The 18,893-nt window shown below is 47.3% G+C and overlaps 1 protein-coding gene across 5 annotated transcripts in view; it reads left to right on the top strand.

Moving 5' to 3' along the window:
• Positions 1-1,093: 1,093 nt before the first annotated feature.
• PDLIM1 (PDZ and LIM domain 1) overlaps positions 1,094-18,893 on the top strand; it is a 43,453-nt gene continuing 25,653 nt past the window's right edge. For all 5 annotated transcript variants that reach the window (XM_063163684.1, XM_063163687.1, XM_063163683.1 and 2 more), the window contains exons 1-2: positions 1,094-1,221; positions 12,781-12,932. In XM_063163684.1, the coding sequence (XP_063019754.1) occupies positions 1,126-1,221; positions 12,781-12,932 (248 nt within the window). In that variant the 5' untranslated portion in view covers positions 1,094-1,125. The remainder of the gene's footprint in view (positions 1,222-12,780; positions 12,933-18,893) is intronic.

Here is an 18,893-nt window from a genome sequence, read left to right as displayed (position 1 = left end):
AGAAGCTGGGCAAGCAGAGAGGGGAAGGTGACCCAGCAGTGTGCAACAGCTCTCTGGAGATCCTGCACACTGCTGTGGCAAAGCAGTCACTTTCTTCACTGTCACGAGTGCCACACCAATGATGTAGTGGAAGAACTACTTCTCTCTGCTAGGGATGAAATTAATAGTCTGGACACATGGACCCTAGAAAGAAATAACTTGTGAAAAGACAAGCTAATGCAGGAAAAAGGGCACAACCACAAAAGGGGATTGCAGAAGTGAGGGTGTGCCTTGTGATGGGGTCATTTGTGGCCACGTCTTGTAGTACCAGTACCTAGGTGACCTGCATCATTCCTACTTGCTGCCTGCTCCATGCTCCCCAGCTGTGGCTGAATCCCAGCTTCAGATACAGCTCGCTGATGTTGTGCTTATGGATGAGCTGTCTTCGTTAACTTAGCGAGCAGCAATGCTTGCACTCCAGTTGCAAATGCCAATGCTGGTTCTGTGACCAACCTTTCCCGCTTGTCCACCATTAGATTACTGAGGGCTTAATATGCAACTGAAACAACTATTTTTCCTAAATCACAGATAAGAAGGTTGGCTGAAAAGCTGTATAGAAGAATTCCTTTTATTGGTGGCACCGTGCTTAAGGGGCTAGAGATAAAGAAAACGCTGTTTAAATCAGTGAACCTGGGATAAATTAACAGAGAGGTAACATCCTTCCCAGGCTCCACTTCACTCATCCCATCCTGGCGGGGAAACTGCAGGTAGGGCCGCTTAATTCCATCGCCCCCATTAGGTTTCAGAGTTAACATTGCTCCAGGCTGGAGAGTATTTGCTTGGGAGATGCCGCACCGGGGCACTCACTCCTGCGTGCGGCTGCCTGCCGGGGGCTTGTCCTGCCTGCCAGCAGGGAGCGGCTGAGGGGCGCTGGGATTCCCGACCCCGGCAGCCGCCCTGCCCCGGGCGGGCCTGCCCCGAGCCGGGGAGCGGCTCCAGCCGGGGAGGCGGCGGGGAGCGGGCGCTGCTGCCCGGGGCGGGGCGCGCCCGGCGGGCGGGGCGGGCCGGGGGCGGGCCGGGCCGGGCCGGGCCGGGCCGGTGCGGGCGGCGGGGCTGTCGGAGCCAGCCGCGAGGTGCAGCGCGCACATGGGGACGCACCGCATCGTGCTCTCGGGCCCCGGGCCCTGGGGCTTCCGCCTGGTGGGCGGCCGCGACTTCGAGCAGCCCCTCGCCATCTCCCGGGTAGGGCGGGCTGCGGCGGGCGGTGCTGCGGGCGGCGGGGTCGGCTCGGGCTGGCAGGTGGCACAGCGGCAAAGTCGGGGCGGGAGGTGGGCTTGTCCTTTTCTCCTCCCTGTTTTTTAGTTTGCTTGAGTTTTCATGTTTACGGTGAAATCGGTGGTGGCACATTCAGCCCCTTCAGCTGTAGCAGACCGGGGTCTTTGCTTCCCACCGAACCTCCCTCCTCAGCCTGTCCATAGGGACCCTGCAGGCAGTAGGAATCCCCTGAGCCCCGGTTCGGGTTTGGCAGCCCAGCCTGTGGGAACCCGTCTCACCGAGGTTGGCTGAGTGCTCGCAGGCTTTGCTTGCCATGTATAGTTAAGAGCCTTTGTTTACAGTAGCCATGTTAAGGTGTATTTAGTGCCTCTGCCCGTCTCTGTTCGAAGTCCTTCTTGCTCCCCCCTTGAAGAAAATTAGTTAGGAAATGGCAAAAATTTGGCATCGGAACAATTTTAGCGTTATACATGGCTTTTCCCTCCTCTGCCCAGCGTTTGGCTGTGAGACGCCGGTGCTCGCCGCCTCGCTGTCCTGTCCCCACAGGTGCTCGGTGCTCTCTGTCCTGTCCCCACCTGTCCCCACAGTGCCCGACCCTGCCGGGAGCTGGGTCCTTCCCCCCGTCCCCTGCAGGCTCCCAGAGCCGCGGGCCCGTGTGCGGCCCCGAACCCCAAAATCTGCTCGGCTTTGCGCGGGGTGCACTGCACAGAGACTCTTGTCGGGGCTGGCTGCAGGTCTCCCCGATGAGAATAGGAACGACGGGATTGCTCCTCGTTCCAGCAATCCCTCGGCAAAGCAGAGGCATCCAGCGAGCTGCTCTTAGCCTGGGGCTCTGGCATCTGCCCCCATTGCACAATTTTGGAGTGCCCGCACGCCCCAGGTGAGGAAGGGCTGTGGGAAGCGGAACGTACCAGAACTTGAATTTACGAGAATTTACTGTCCTCAAAGAAGACCAGGATGGTCAGACTTGTGAATTTTTATAAATGCCTCCTGCCGCGGGATCTCCTGCCGTGGGGTCCCACTGGGCCTGAAGGAGCCCGGGTGACTCGGGGAAGCTGCCAGCTGCAGGAAGGGCAGAGCTCACAAGCTCTTAAACCCACCGGGGCTGGGGGGTGAGTTACTAGTTTTCTGTGTAATCTCTTTCAATTACAGTAATAATGCTTCATTTTTCTAAAGCATTTTTGGGATATGAAAGCACCTTTACTGTAAGGGAAGTGATATTTACTTCATTGTTATGGTAGTTATTGCCATTTCCTTCCAGCAAGAATCTCAGGCAGAAGGGTGTCTAAAGCCCTACCTGCTCTTAGCTCTCCTTGGTCGCCTTTATCAATGCTTATAGGCACATACCAAGGGACACAGATCAGCAAAGCAGCAAAAATAACCACCTCATGAGAAATTCTGACCCTAGAGACTAAAATGTAATAAAATAGCCTCTCCAATCGTGGTGACGTAAATGCTGACAATTAGCAGCTCTTATCAGGGCTTTCTCTTGTGACTCCTCTGACACTTTTAATTTCCCCTCCCAGACTTCAAGTCATTAATCTTTCCTGTGGTTTGCTCGTAAGGCTCCTGGATTTCTCTCCTGGTCTCAGGAGTGAAATTCTTGGCAAGTCTTCCCCTTACCATGTAAAAAAATATGTGATCCAGTTTTGACCTGTTTTAAAAAGTCAGTTCCTCCTTGTGTGATGATTTTACATATTCTTGCTGATTTTATTTGGCACCTGTGTTTTCACCGGGGACATTTCTGGCACAGAGCCCTTCTTCCCTCACAGGATGGGGTGAGCTGTGGCCATAGGACTGACATCTGCCAGGGGTTGTGAGGGCCTTGATCCTGTTGTGTTATGAGATAGAGGGGTTACCTGAGAGGGTGGGGAGGCTGTGACCTGTGATAAGAGCATTACCTTGGTTGCAGCTCTCCCTCCTCAGCTCTTATGTTTACTTTGTGCTGCAAGTGGGAGGTGAGTGGGTGCACAGATGTGCTCGTGAGCAGCACTGTTAGCAGGGGTGCACAGGGCTGGGCTGCTGTCCTGGGCGTGGGGAGCAGTGGCATCCTGACGCTGAGAGTGCTGCTGTTTGGGAGTGCTGTCCATGGGGTCAGTGCTGTCCGTGGGGTCAGAGCTGTCCCACGTAGCCAGTGGAGCCTGTCTCAGTGATGCACGGATGGGATCACCATGCTGTTCCATGTGCTGGCTTGGTGGGATGCCAGGAGAGACGTCCATCCAGGCATAGGCCTCAGCTGGGTGTCTTGCAGCCCTCTTTGAACCAGGTGCCTAAATTCAGCCTGCATTGTCTGCCAGGAGCTCATGTTTGGCTTCTGGCACCATCATACTTGTGCTGTTAAGCTTTAGAGTTTATCTTGGTATTTATGGCCCCTCATCACCATTGTGCCTCAGCTTCTTGCTAGTGGCTTTTGGCTTCCCAAGCTCCCAGTGAGCTGGGGAACAGCTGCACTGGAATGTAGTTTTGTTGGTGGGAGGCAGCACCGTTTGGGCTGTTCTCCAGAGGAAGTCATTGAAACTTGGTGTTGCAGTCCTGGGTCCAAGAAGGATGAGGACCACTGGTGCCATGAGCATGGGAGCCACCAGAGCCTGGCCAAGGGCTTCTGGCTGACACTGGCTGCATGGTACCAATGTCTGGTTGTGCCTTAGAGGAGCAGCAGATGAAAGATTGTGGCATTTCCACAACTGCTCTTACCTTGTCTTTTGTCACTGCCCTACCTCACTTCCCACTTGAAATATGTGTTCAAGACTGCTTCAGGCTCAAATACATCACAAGCATCTTTTTGTGAGAACACTTCTGATTTCTTGGTTATCTTGGACTGGTCTTCCTGGAGAGAACTGAGTATGGAGATTTCACAAATGCTGCTCATGAGACTTTCTTGTGGAGTTTCTCGTCTCTTTAGGACAGATACTTCACAGATGTTTCTGGCTTGCATTTCTTTTTAAAACTCTAGTGTTCTGGTGGACAGTTTATTGCAGTTTTTGTTCAGAAAAAACCCCAAACTTCTGTTGATCAGTGTAATGACCTCTGGGTCAAAGCCTGCTGGATTTCCTTAGAGGAGTAGGAAAGGCCCTTGTCTTTACTGCTCTTTGTAAGTATGTACTCTGCAGTGAGTCGGTGGGGTAGAATTTGAGAGTTCTTTCTGAGACAGGAATGGACACAATACATACAGGTAATCGTTTCTGTGGAGGTGACCTGTGCACAGGGTAGTTCTCAGTTAAATCCCACTGAGGCTGGGAGCTGATGGAGGGAACAAGCAGCACCTTGTATGAGCAGCCACTGATGGAATGGAGCAGTCTGAAAACCAGTGCAGTTGACAGACCCCATCCCCCTTCATTCCTCAGGTAACATGAGCTGTTGCCTGTTTGGTTGCATTTGATTTTGATAAACATTGAGGCTTTTTGTTTCCAGCTGAATACATGGAGCTGTCTGATAAACTTTGTTATTGAGATAATTTTTGTGGTTTGTGGTAGCGATCTTGAGCATCTGACCCAAAATATGGGCAAAACAGATGTTTGCCATTTTGTCATGTAAAAAACCTCCCAGCTCCATTAAGGATGTCTCTTGGAGTCTGTGAAACTGGACATTTTCTTATAAAACCAGTTTTCCAATGAAAAATTGGTTTCAAGACAGCCCAGTTATGTAAATACGTTCAAAAGATGAAATCCAAACGTGATGCTTGTTGCTGATTTTGACCACTGTAAAATGAATTCATTGCTGCTTAGTCTGATATTTTATCTATTTGTGGTATATTAAAAACTCAGAATTTATATAAAATACAGAATTGGATCATAATTGGGCATTTGAGTGTGTTGGTTTTCTTTTCAAGCATGGCCCTCTGAACCAGCTTTATAAACTTAAAGCTTGATTTAGTGGTAAAACTGGACTTGATGGTCTGAAATCAATTAATTAATCCATTTCCCATCTGAAATCATGGGACTGAATCCTGTGGTGTGAAAAGATACCAGGTTTAGCTTTGGTACCAGCTGATATCCTTACCCTGTCAACCATGTAGGAAGCAGCTGAGTAAAGGCATCCCAGAGCCAGTGGTGAGGGAGAGCCCTGCTGGTGGGGGACACCCTGCTAATGGCGTCCCTTAATGGCATGGGTGGAGACTGTCCTCCCCCCGGTGCTGCCAGGGCTTAGCTGAGTGGCACCAGTGACTGCCCTGGGGGCTGTGCCCCAGCCTCTGCCCCAGGTGGGAAGAGACTCTGGCTGCAGGTTATTCTTCTGAGACAAGAGGAGAGCTGGGGCTTTCCGGGCAGCCCTCTGCTCCCAGAGTGGAACCTTTTGGCCTTTCCTCTGCCAAAGGAAACACGGGGTGTGGTGGATGTGATAGGATTTAGGGTTGGGCTGGCTTTCCTCCTCACCCAGAAAGCCTTGGCTGGTCTGCACTGTGCACACCTATGACTGCAGTTCCTCTGCCACGGGGTCCAGCTCTTGTGCCCGTGACTGCAAATCTCAGCACTGTGCTGGGGGTTTGTTCTGGGGCTGTCTGGGCAGAGGGAGACAGCTGGGGAAAGCTGCTGGGCTTTATAGGAAGGGCAAGGTGGCTTTGTGTTTGCTGCTGGGATGTTTGCCTGGCTGCGGGTGGGGCAGGGGCTGTGCAGCACCAGCCCTGCTGCTCCACAACAGCTGATAAGGGCCTGTGGAACTCTGCTCCTTGGTGTCACCTGCCAAGAGCTTCTGGCCCTGCAGAGGTGGCTGGGCTGGTGTTCAGAGGACAGCAGGATGCCCTGTGCATTGCTTGGTGGGAGCCCTGTCTGCTCTGTCAGAGCGCAGAGGTTGTGCCCCTACAGGCTTTGAAATCAACATCAATCCTGGCAGTTTCCTGGAAAAATCCTGTGCTTAAAGGTACAAATGGCTGCTGAGAAGATGAAAAGACTTTTCTGATTTCCCTGGCTACCAGGGTTTGGATGAAAAGAAATCTTCCTTAATTGTAGCAAGGGCAAAGCAGCAAATATTCTTGGGGTAAATGCAAAGTGCTTTGGGGCAAGGATAGGTTTGATCTTTTCCAGTCCAGTTTCCTGATCTGGGGGAGCACTTTTACCTTGAAAAAAACTTTTACAATTTTTGGGATACTAATCAAATGCCTTCTACCAGAGCTACATGAAGGGGCAGTACTCTTGTCTTTCCTAGGAGCCAGGGTTCTCTTTTCCTCAGTTCCCACATTCAGATTAATTGGTCATTGGTTATGCAGCAGCTTGATGTCACCCAAACTTTGGAGTTCCCTTTTCTCTGTACCTCTTCTTTGCAACCAGTATAATCTTTTCTGATGATGTCTGACCCACCTTGTTCTGGACAAGTTCCCCAAAGGGCCTAAAGAGAGAACTCTACATTTGGAGTGAATGTGAGAGCTTTAAGCCCTAGAACTTTAGGTGACAAAAGCAAATGCTGGACTTCTTGGGAGGAAGAAAGCTCTTTTTATTCTCAAATGTCAAGTTACCTACACCTGCAGGCTTCTTGGTACCTTTCACCCTTAAAAATCACTTTGTCCATCAAGAAATGTGTATGTTATGTAAAATGAATTGGATTTGAAGGGTGCAGCATCAAAATAACAGGAGAATTATTTTTTTTAGTATAAACCGGGAAATTATAGGAGCCCTAAAGTGCATAAATAATTGATGTTGTTCTGGACTACAGTATCTTAGATGGTTGCTGATTACTGGATGTGTTAATTTATTTAGAGGATGAAATAAACCATCAGGAAAGACTCAGCTGTTTTTGAGGCCTTGTAAAAAATCTCTTGTTTATTTGTTTTAATGTGGGACATGTTGCAAAAGAAGCTGTGAAGCTGAGTAACTCCTTGACCACCATTTGAGCATCTGTCTGAGCAAATCCTCTCACCCATGTCTTTTTATACCAAGGTCAGCCCCCTCTGTGCAGTGTCTGATGCCTTCCCCTTTCGTGTTGACAAAGCTCCTCTGGCTGTCAGGGTAGGGCATGAAGGCAGGCAGGAGAGGGCTGGGCTGCCAGAGGAGCTTGTGCTGGAAGCCCAGACCCCACTGGGTGGGCTGGTGCTCAGGGGTTTCACCAGCCAGAGGTATGGAAAGCCCTTCTCCTTCTTGCCTCCTGGTGATGATGTGGTCTGGGCCAGCACAGAGCAGCCAGTGAGGCTTGGGCTGCAGCCTGGCCAGACTGTGATGGTGCAGGGAACAGGAGCAGCGTTGAAGGGAGCTCTCCTGGAGCCGGTTGTAAGGCATATCATTCCTGCTGCCCTAAAGAGAAGGGGTGGTGAATGTGCTTGTCTGAGTTTTCTCATAGCCTCTGATCTCTGCTGACCCAGCTGCATGCTTTTGCTGGGAGAAACTTTGACTGCTTAGCATAATACTCCAGTGCTGAGGACATTACTCATGGTAAAAGAGCAGTGTGTGTGGGTGGGGAGGATTAAAGTGAATGTCAGAGATGTCTGGCTGTCACTGGTGGCCTTGGAAGTATGTTGCTTCATGTCTCCTTTCCAGCAATGACCCAGCTGGGTTTTCCTCTCAAACACACAGAGGTGCAGTTTCTCCAGATCTTTTTTCTTGGCTGATGTTAATTTTCTCTTTTCTTATCTCTTCATCACTTCTTGCAATGTGTTTAGGTGTGGAGTGAGGAGTGATGCCCGGGGCTGCAGGGTCTGTGAGGAGCTGACACAGTGAGCATGTGGGGTGCCAGAATGGATGAGGGGAGAAGGCCAGAAAAAAGTGAATGAATTTAGACCCACCCAGCTATCTTGACTCACAGGGAGCTGAGTTATGCTGCTTTTCATAAAAATGCTTCCCACCCTTCCTCCCTCTCATTTGCTGAGGGCAGCAGCTTCCCTCACTATACCCACTGCTGCCTCTTGGATCCTTGCCCACAGGAGGAAAAAAGGACCATGTACCCCTGTCCAGGGACTGCAAAGCTTGTTAGATAGCATGTATGGAGGGAATTACATCAAATATAAAATGTAGTTGTGTTTGGCAAGCTCTGGGACAGACAGAAGTTTTATAAAGAGGTCCTGGGAGCTGAATAAGCAGCCAGATGTTTCTCCTGCTGCTAAATCAAAGTGTTTTCTATTGTAAATGCACTTGCCCAAAGACTTTCTGGAGAGTTGATATTTCATAGCACTTTCTTTGCTGCTTGGCCAATCCTGAATCTGTGGGGCCTGTTTTAAAAAAAGGGGTCCAAGCCTATAACTGGTCTAAACTGTTATCTACTACATTGAGTTTTGCATGAATAAAGAGTGCACAAACCTGTAGATTATGGGGATTGTTTATGCTGGCACATGTGTCTGAGCTGGTATCAAGGACGTGGTTTGATGTATCTGGTTGTAAGTCTCTAGAATATTTCTATAGTAGCCCAGATTTCTTACACAGAGCACCACCAAACAGAGCATCACTCTGGGACCTGTTTTGGACACAGCATGAGTCAGTGCTGCTCTGCCTGTCTCAGCATTGTCTGTTCAACAGCAAAATGACCTCATGGCAGTGTTACCCAGTTGCTTGGGAACAATCACCTCAAGGCAGGGCATGGCTCCTTTCCAGAGGAAGCCTTTGGGCATGATGTTATGAGGTGTGCAGAGCTTTATTCACCCAACCATAGTGTCTCTGGAGCTGAGCTGTGCCTGGTGAGTCTGCCCATGTTCCATCTGCTCAAGCCCAGTGGAGGAGGCCCAGGCCGAGTCAGGGAGCTCTTTTGAAGGACACAAGAAACTGTGCCTTTGCACAAGCTGTGCCTTGTACAAGGTTTGTTCCCTGCAGTATCTTTCAGCCCTTCTTGCCTATCCATGCAGAAGTGCAGCTCTATCTGCACAGTACTCACCCACCTGTACAAGATGTGCAATTGTACAGCACTGCCTGCTGGTCCCCTGGCTCCTGCTGGTCTCTGCTCCATGCTCATTCAAGAGGAAAGGGTAAGAGAGGCTGGGACAAAGCTTTAGATCATCTGAGTGCAAGAACAGAGCAGTTTCAGATACAAAATTTACTGGATCCCTGCTTGCCTGAAGCTTTTGTTCATTTTTGGAGTCCTTTTGTGTAAGCTGGATGATAGCTGCCAGTGCTCTGAGCACCTCTGCCTGTTTTCCCCCCAGCCACATGCCTGCCCCTGCTGCTTCCCATGGACCAGGCAGGGATGTGACAAAAATAAAAGCAGGAAAACATCACAGTGGCAGCTCTGTGCTCCTCTCTTAATAACAGAAACGCCTTTTGCTTGGCAGCACTGAGATAAGCCCAGACCTTACTGTGAGGGGGGAAGGGAACATTATTAGTAGCTATAAATCATCCTAAAAGGATGGGGGATGGGTTCCCTCCATACCCTGCCCTTGTGCAGACATGTTTGCTGTGAGCAGTCCTGGCAGACAGTAGGAGCTGGATGTTGTAGGCAGTAGTTTGAGGAAGGTTGCATTTCAGGGCAAGTTATTTCCAGACCTGAAGAAGCTGGATTTTAAAACATGTTTACTTTTGGAAGATACATATCTCTTTTATATTTTTGTGCAACCTTGTAGCTTGTCCTTAGGGGAGAGGATTGTGTGAGTACCTGAGTGCATGGCATAGCCCCTGTGCTACCAGTGGCACTTACCTGATGGAGAAGAGCACTTGCATTTCCAATTCCTCTGAAGTGGACACAGCAGGAAACTGACACCACAAGCACTGGCAATGCACTGAGATTCACTGTGAATGCCAGCTGCTCTTCCTGGTGGCTCTTGGGGGTCCTTCAGGAGGCTTCAGTATTTCAGTGTCCCTGGTTGCTGTGGCTTAGCTGTTCCTGGTGATACGTGATTGCTTCTACCAGCCTATCACATATTGTATAATTATCAGAAATACAGCAAGCCATATGGCTCAGTCTCCAGCCGTGTTCCAGTGCTGGCATTAGTCCACTGTTGTTCTTGACCCTTGGCAACTTATCTGATTGACAATGAATCATGGTAGCAGTGTACTGAGCTTGGTGTTCCTTACAGGGGTGAGTAATGTGCCTCTCTACCTCTTTTGGTAGCAGAGGAAACAAAGGCCCCAAGAAACCAAATGACTCAGTTAAGGTCCAGAGATCAGGACAGGACCCACACTGCATTTCCTGCGGGCTCCTTTTGCTTTAATGATATCCTTAGGGACATGTCTTATGGATTTTATAATGACAGCTCCCAGATCTGATGGGACTGTAGGCAGCTATCAGTGCTCAGGATTTCTTCAGAGCTTCAAACTGTCCCTGTGTGCAGGTTTTGGCTGGGGTAGAATTGTTCACAGTGGCTGGTAAGGGGCTGTGGTTTGGATTTGTGCTGAGCCCAGGGTTGATAATACAGAAATGTTTTTGTTGTTGCTGAGCAGGGCTTACACAGAGCCAAAGCCTTTTCTGCTTTTTGCACTGCCATGCTGGTGAGGAGTCTGGGGGTGCAGGGGGCAGATGACTCCGACTGACCAAAGGGATATTCCAGACCACATGGCATCATGCCCAGCATATTAAGAGTGGGAGGAAGGGGAGATGTTTGGGGTGATGTTGTTTGTCTTCCCAAGTAACCATTATGCATGATGGAGCCCTGTTCTCCTGTGGATGGCTGAGCACCTGCCTACCCATGGGAAGGAGTGAATTCATTCCTTGCTTTGCTTTGCTTTGCTTGTGTGTGTGGCTTTTGCTTTCGCTATGAAATTGTCTTTATCTTAGCCCAGAAGTTTTCACTTCTGCTCTCCCAGTTCTCTCCCTGGTCCTGCAGGTGGGGAGGGAGTGAGCAGCTGAGTGGGGCTTGGCTGCTGGCTGGGGTTGAACCACAGCACCCTGTCACAAGGTTTACAGAGGTGCTCTCGAGGCAATGAATCCAGATTGCACTCAATGGCCTCAATAGGTCACTGGTCAGCTGAGGGCTGCAGCTTGGCAGGTGGTGATCTTCGCATGTAAATCAGATTTTCTGTGTCCTTTTGGTGCTTTGTCTGGTATGTTCATCAGCACTTCCTCTGTCAGTTCAGAGACTGCTTGCAGCATTCAAAGTGGTGTGCAGGTAGACATCCACTATTGGTTGACCCATCTGAAGCTCTTTGGATTAATGTTGAGCACCTTGGTCAGCTTGGACCTCTGTGATCCACTTTTGTGTCCTTTCTTTTTCCATTAAACACTTTCCTAGTAGAGAGCTCAAAAAAGAAAAGCAGCTTGTGATTTTTCTTCTGGTTGGGGAAAACAGCCCACTACAGTTGTGAGGAGATATCCTGAACAGCTTCAGATTTGACCCAGGGAAGACAGTGATTGCTGCTAATGTGTGACACCTCTAGAAGGGGAATGTTTCCCTGAGGGCAATGATTTGCCAACCAAACCCTAGTTAGGAGGGATTTCTAAATCTTGTGAATGGTATTTATGTCTGAAAGCTCTGCTGGGTTTACTCAGCTGCTTTCCAGCATGCTGGAACCTAGCATGAATGTGTAGAATGAATACCAGTTGTAATGGACTCATAAATGAGGTATGTCTCAGCTGCAAGGCATGTTTTAATCTGTACTCATGTCTGGGAGCAGTCCACCCTCCTCATTTCCTCTGCCTGTTAAATAATGGATGAAAGCCCATAGAAATCATTACACACCTTTCACAAACTCATTAAAACGGCACAAAATCTTATGTAGTGTTTGCAAAGCCACAAATATGATGTTATTCACCTTCTGCCCAAGCAATAAGTTTGGCCCAAAGAGGTCTCTGTTGTTAAGAGGACACCTCTTTAAAAGAAGTAGGGTAAAATGAAGAAGCCATTTAGTTGATTTGTTTGAAAATGCCAAGTTTTAGCTGGGACCTTTTTCATGAGGAGTGTCATACTGATGGCATTGCTGCAGTGTCTTCGGTCTGGGACCACATGGAGAGGAAGGGGAGATCAATATGGCAACAGGTGTCAAGGTGAGCTGTGATCAGGCAGAGGGGTTGGTGCTTCTACTTCTTCAGACACTGTTGACAGCTTGTGATTTAAGGATGACGTTTCTGATGCCTTTCCCCCTTCCAATCTGCATAGATCACACACTGCTTTGGGATTGATCTTGCTGAAGTCAGTAAATGTGTGTTGCACCTGTTTCTGGCAAAAACCTTATTATTACAACTAAAGAAGGAATCCAAAATCTTGAGTCCAAACCTTTCCTTCAAGGAAGAAAACAAATGAAATTTTAATGCAGGCAAAGCTGTGTTTGATTGGCATTAGTTATTGCAATGACTCTGATACTCTTTTCTGTCACCTCTGTTCTTAGCGACTTGGACTTCTGTCTGTCCTCAGCACCTTCTGTTTCAGAGAGAACTTCTCTGTTCACAAAAGAACATAGTTGCTTTCTTTATGATCTTGCTCTCTAGCATGAGAATTGTCTTGAGTGAAAATATGATTTCTGTTATTTACCTGTTGTTTTCTCTCCAGATTTCTATCTGTGGGTGCCAAAACAAAATCCTTTATCTAAAAGACCTAGATAAATGCCGTCCTAGAATTTACTTTCATTAATTTTACCTTCTTTACTTCCAGGTACCAGTGAGAAAAACCACAGCTTCTCTAACTCCTTTTCAAATGTTTCTATGGAAATCTCCTCCGTGGAAAGTCCATTCACTCTTTTTGCTTTCTCTTAGGTGACTCCAGGCAGCAAAGCTGCAATAGCCAACTTGTGTATAGGAGACCAGATCATAGCCATCGATGGAGTGAACACAGACAACATGACACACCTTGAGGCACAAAACAAAATCAAGGGCTGCACAGATGAGCTGACTCTGACAGTCAGCAGGTACGGAGCTGGGCAGGACTGGGGCTGGAGGGAGGGAGGATTGCAGGGTGGGCAGTAGCTGTGTTTTGGTGTGGCAGTAGGCCTCTTGCTTGTTTAACTTGACCTCTTAGTGCTTTGTCTGGCAGGTGCTGGCTAGCAAAAGGGAACTGCATTTCATCCTTTAATCCTAATGCTGCTTGCATTTGATGCACTTTGACCTTATGAAAACAACTTTCCAAGTGAGAAATTGGCTGATAATTTATGGCAGGGTTGTCAACTTACTCTGTGGCTCCTGGCAGCAAGAAACCAAAGATAGTCTCATGAAAACTTCACTCATAGCAGAGGAGGTGCAACCAGAGATGGCCTTCCTTCCTGTTGCACTCCTTTAGCAGCTAAAATATATGCTTTTGTGTTATTCCAGGCAATTAATTGCCTGGTTTCTGCCAAGCACAGATTCAGAAATGTTGTACATTTTGAAGCCTCTCGATTGAACAGTGATGACCGAGGGTGCAACAAAGTTCCTCTTAGGCATCAGACTCTCCAAGTCCTGAAAAAATAAAGGCAAGTGACAGCTGAGCCACAATTTCTGCCACTAGTGTAGAGCTCAGACTGGCTTCAGCCTTCCCACCATCTTGAACTGCAGAGCAATGGACAGCTTCATTCCTTTCACCAGCCAGGCTTTGTTCTTGGGCCATCTTTGTACGGAGAGGAGATGGAGATGGGAAGGCAGGGCTCTGCTTTGCATTAAACTGCTGCTACTTAAAAGAACTGCAGCCTGCATTTTTTGAGGGTGCTGGGGATTTACCCTTCCTTTTGGTGTGAATTGCAGCTGCAGGTACTGGTGCTTTTCAAAGCCAGGTGGTAGATGCAGTATGGCATTTCTACTTGCTCTGCAGCAAGTTTTGCCTGTGTCTGCCTTCCCTAAGAGAGGTCATCCATCAGTTTCAGGGCAGATGCAGGGGAAGTGCTTTCAAAAGGAGTGCAAAAGGAGTGCATGCCTTCAATTACACAGTGGTCCAGTTGTTCAGGGCTTTTCTGTGATAAACACAAGTCTTTACCGTGGCTTGGACAATGCCAGGAGTTCAGCAGGCATTTCCCAGTTCAGGAGGAAGCGATGGGTCTTGGCCAAAAAAAAATGCCTGGTGGTTCATTCAGGGAATTCACAGAGGGAAGAATGGAGCACAGTGCAGGCAGTGTGAATGGGTAGTGAACACTGCAGCAGCCTGTTAACCCCAGAGTTTTTATACTGGCCTTGAACTTAGCAGCGTGTAATCTTCCTGCAAAGGAGTGTTCCTTTTCCTCTCCAAAATCCAGCTGCTTGACTTGGCAAACCAGTGCCATGTGGTTCTGTCTGGGAAAGAGGAAGGGAGGCAAGGGCTCTTTGAGCCTGCAGGCAAGTTCACTCTTACAGATCATTGAGTCTGTAAAATGTGTTTGCAAATGTTAATTACAATGTCGTTAAGTTTATAGCTGCCCTATGCACATTTCATTGGCCTTGGGCTTGGAAGCTGCCATGGGAGAGATTTCTAGCTGGATCTGCAGCTGTGTAAAATTGTGCAGGGGCTTTCAGTTTACACAATTCCACTCTTTCAAGACCCTCTTTCAGTGAGGTAGCATTTGTGTGTGTTGGATGCTTCTGCTGCTGTACTGATTACTGAGTTCTGCTGACAGAAGGCCAGATAGAGTGTCAAAACTGCAAGAATGTGAAAGCAGTGATCAGACTTCTTACACTTTAGAGTTTGATATTACTACCCATTGCTCTATGGAAAATCTGTGTACACCATGTTGTCTTTCCTGGTTGTACTCTGTTGAGAAGATTTTATCCCTAATGCCCAGTACCTCCTTCTATTATGCCCCCATAATTGTGTTGGTCTAAATGCAGCTGCACTCAGTGGTCCGAAGTGCTATGTAGTCTTTATTGCTGAGGCAGGACCATTTCTTTTTTCTTTACAGTCTAAGGCCTTAAAATGAAAGGCCTTGAGAGGATGCCTAGAGAGGTGACAGAGAAAGCATTTTAAGAGACCTGGAGCCATAGTTCACCTTCCCGCTAACCTTAAGGCAGGGGAAGTGGGTGAGGAAAGCAGACTGTGGTGTGGTGGTGATCCCTCCTCTGTGAAGAAGGGAAGGGCATTGCCATGGGGATGGAGGGGATGGAAGGCTCTTGGGGAAAATGAGTGCCACCTGGCCAAGGGCTGTGGCCTGGGCTTCCTGAGCTTTGGTGGGCACAGCTCTGTCACTAAGGCTCAGCTGTACAGTTGGTGAGGAAGGCTCACAATACAGTCAGGTCAGAGCTGAAAGTTTTTTCTCTGTCAAAGTAGCTCTGTAAATAGTTGGCTGAGTATGAAAAGGAATGTATATCATTTGCACTGCAACAGCAGCAGCCCTTGGGTCTGGTCTCCACTCTGTGCAGTTGTAGCTCATTAGCTGAATCAGTTGTACCAAGGAGCTGCGCTGGCACAGATCCTTGCTCTGACAGAGCAGCACCTCTGTGGGTTGGAGCATTACCCTGCTGGTGGGAGGATGTGCCCAGCTGGGCTAGGTTTTCTGGAGTGAGAAGTCTTCCCTGTCCTCCTTTTCTACTCACCGTTGGAGAGATGTCTTGTGAAAGCATAAGTCCTTAGTGATTTTTAAATTGCTAGCTAATGAATTTTGAATGATTACTTATTTAAATGATTACCCATGCTAAATATTCTCTGACCTACATTCAGTGTGGCAACAAGGTTGTGCCAGGTGGGTTTCAGACACAGGTCTGAGCTCACACCAGGTGTTTCAGTTTTACCAAAGGATCAGCACTGTTGTGACAGTGGAGAGTTCATTTGTGACTGTGCTGTACACGTGATGAGTGTATGTGGTTTGAAGACCCTAGAGGGTGAATCAGTGCAAGACAAATCTTTAAAGGATGATATATACAATGGAAGTATTTCTGCTGCAGAAAGCCTTTAAGCTGCAAGTAGCTGGAAGCTAGGAGAGTGTTTCATGCTTGTCTTTTTCATCTGCTTTTCTGTGAACCAAAACAATCTTTATACATGTGTGTTCTTCAAATTGGCAACTCTGTTCTCTTTTAACCATAGCCAAGCAGTTAAGATGTCTTCATGTTTGGCTTACTAATGATTATTTAAGAGAAGTGTAAATATAGAGAATTGAAAGGACTTAAATGCTTCTGGTAAAGGAAATGCTGTTTGCACTGTATGCTTGATTGTGTATATCAACAGCATTCCAATGTTTCCTGTTTCGCTATTTTTCTTAGCAATGGTAACAGTCCAAAAATATTTCAGATCAGATTGTGGGCAGGAAATCTTGTCTAACACAAGTCACCATTAAAAACATATCAACTTTCTAGCTAGCTGAAGAAAACATGTCTGGTCTGCTTTTTCACCCAAAGGAGCAAATCTCATAATTTCCTAGGATTTAAAACCCAGCCACAAATTGCTTTCTTTGAGTACTCTTTCCTAAGTGGCACTGCCAGGTGCTTTGCTGTTTGACTTCTGAACAGAGTTGGAAAGGTCTGTCTTCTACCTCGAAAGTGGATATTCAGCAGTGTTGCCAAAGATAACAAATTCCCACTGAACTCACTGTGTCCAGCAGCTCCTGCTCTCTTCTGAGCCTGTTTGTTCATTCATTTTGCTTTTTGTTTGAAAAGAAATGTAGTTACCAAAGTAAAGGTTCCATTATTGTCTTCAGCAGTGTAAAATCAAGCTCAAGACAGTGCTTCAGTCAATTCAAGCCTACCTGGTTGCTGAACTGATGAATTCACAGGGAGGTTTTTGAGTCTCTCCATAGGAAAAATGAAGTTGGAGTATTTTAGAAGAGCTATGCTTCTTTTTCCTGGTGATTTCATTTTTTCAAATTAGGGTGTGAACACCACTGCACTGATGTGTTAGGGTTGAGCTAAGCCTCTCCCAGCATTGCTCTCCATTAATGGGGGTAAGCAGCAAGATGTGTCCAACAAATTGGAGACAGCTATCAACTTTCTTTGGAAATGTGTATTTTGAGTGAGATGGTTTCCCTGAATAAGAGCATTTAAAGCAAAGAAGGTGCAGGAGAAACAGATACTCCTACCACAAAATTCACAGGATAGTCAAATGATCCAGGCATCACCCCTGTCAGTGGAAGTGCTCATGATGAATTTGACACACAGCTCTGTTGTGGCTGCAGATGTACAAAAGCAGACAAATGTTCATTGCAGCACAGGTGAAAATTATTTCTATAACAAATGGCTCTTTGCCTCTGGCTATAGTCACTAGATGGGTGGTGGAACTGTACAGCCCTGAGTAACTCCAAGGTAAAGTGTATATTTATGTAAGGGGTTTTTTCAACAAAAAAGGTGTTCCTGTAGTGAGTCTGTCCTTCCCTTTATGTCTGGAGGCAGTTTGAGGGTGGTAAAGGAGAATATTTTTTTAAAAAGGTTGCAAATATGTAATGTCCTGTTCTGCTTCTACTGTCATTTTCCTCAAATTTCAAGCTGCTTTTCTGCTACTCTGCTGCCAGCTTATAATACATTAATGCACCTTTTTTGTTTGCACAATAGTCTTTTAAGTTGTTGAAAGTGCTGCCAAGGAGTGAAGCTATGTATTTGTTCTTTGAAAAGTGCTAGGATCAGGGAAGTCAGGTCTGCTCCCAGGACCTGTTAAATGGATTGTCAGAAAGGATCATGTGTAGATGCTCATGAAGAAGAAGAGAGCACACGTGTCGTGTCCTTTCATTTTGTGTGGTGGATTTGGTTGCACTCTTGCTCATTCCATGTGTTCCCAGGTTTGAGCTGTGGGGAATAGTTGCACAAAGCCACAATAGGCTTGGATTTCTGTTCTAGGAAGTTGGTGGAATCCGTTGACTCATTTAGGTTTGCCTTTTTGCTTCCTTGCCAAGAAGAGTTTTCCAGTTCTGTCATCTTACTAATAATTCCTTTGGCCCTGGGAAAAGCCAGCTGCTCAGTGTGCAGCTATATAAGGCCATGCAGGTTGCCTGGCCCTCTGTGGCCACTCCCAACCTCTCCATGGCCAGTGTGGTGCTTCCAGCCCTTGTGGGTGCATGCCAGCAGCTTTTACTAACAACAGATACGTTCAAAGTAATTTTGGCATATCAAGATTGGTATTTGTTGTGATTTTACAGCCTCTTTGGTGAGACAGTAAGAGTTAACTCTGCAGCTGGCCAGTTAGAAGAGTGTGAGTCTGAACAGTCAGTGTCTTAGCCTTTGTAGCTGTCATGAACCTGCTCCAGATACACAGAAGCAGCCACAGCAGTTTAACTGGAGTTGCCTTTTAGTTTTAGTGGTTGTATAAAGAGACACCTGAAATGCAAGAGGGCATGGAGACATGCATTTGGGGCCTCCTGTCTCCAGGAAGTTGTGACTGTCATTGCTGTGTGAGTTGGCAGGAGGCTGTATGCAGCCTGAGTACAGTTTTGCTTGCCAAACTGAATATGTCCATTAATGGATGTTTGTTAAAAGTGACTACTCATGTTTAAAGTCAAGGGCCTGTATTTGACAGCTGTTGCAGCTAAAAGGCTGATTAAAAGGTCCCTTCCTGGTAGCCTGACAGCTCTTGTAGTTAGTTTCTAATCTTTATTAAAATGCCTGTTGAAAACTCTGGTGAGAGGATTGTGAAAGATAAATTCTTTAGGTCTTTCCTCATTTTTCAGCTAAAGAACTTTGTGCTAGACAAGAAACTTTTCAGTCTTTTGGGGTTTATTTGCTATTTGGTATCTTAGTTGTGTCCATCCCAGTGTTTGAAATGAGATGTGAATGAATGTAGATATGCCTTTCTTCTTTATGGAAATTACACAGTTCCTGGCACAAAGAATTAGACCCTCATTTTCCAGCTCTTTTCCCTTGAAGCTATGGCCCAGCTTTGCACGCAAAGCACTGATAGCAAAATCCAGGCTCTTGTAATGTTTATATTACATCATGTTCGAGACAAGCTGCTTGAAAATTGTTGTTTCATAAATACCTCTCCATATTCCTGCCTTGACTTGCACGTCGTTTCC

The sequence above is a fragment of the Melospiza melodia genome, chromosome 9 (assembly GCF_035770615.1).
Source record: "Melospiza melodia melodia isolate bMelMel2 chromosome 9, bMelMel2.pri, whole genome shotgun sequence".
Lineage (NCBI taxonomy): Eukaryota > Metazoa > Chordata > Aves > Passeriformes > Passerellidae > Melospiza > Melospiza melodia.
Note: the sequence above shows the minus strand (reverse complement) of the source record. Positions and strands in the feature narration are given on the sequence as shown.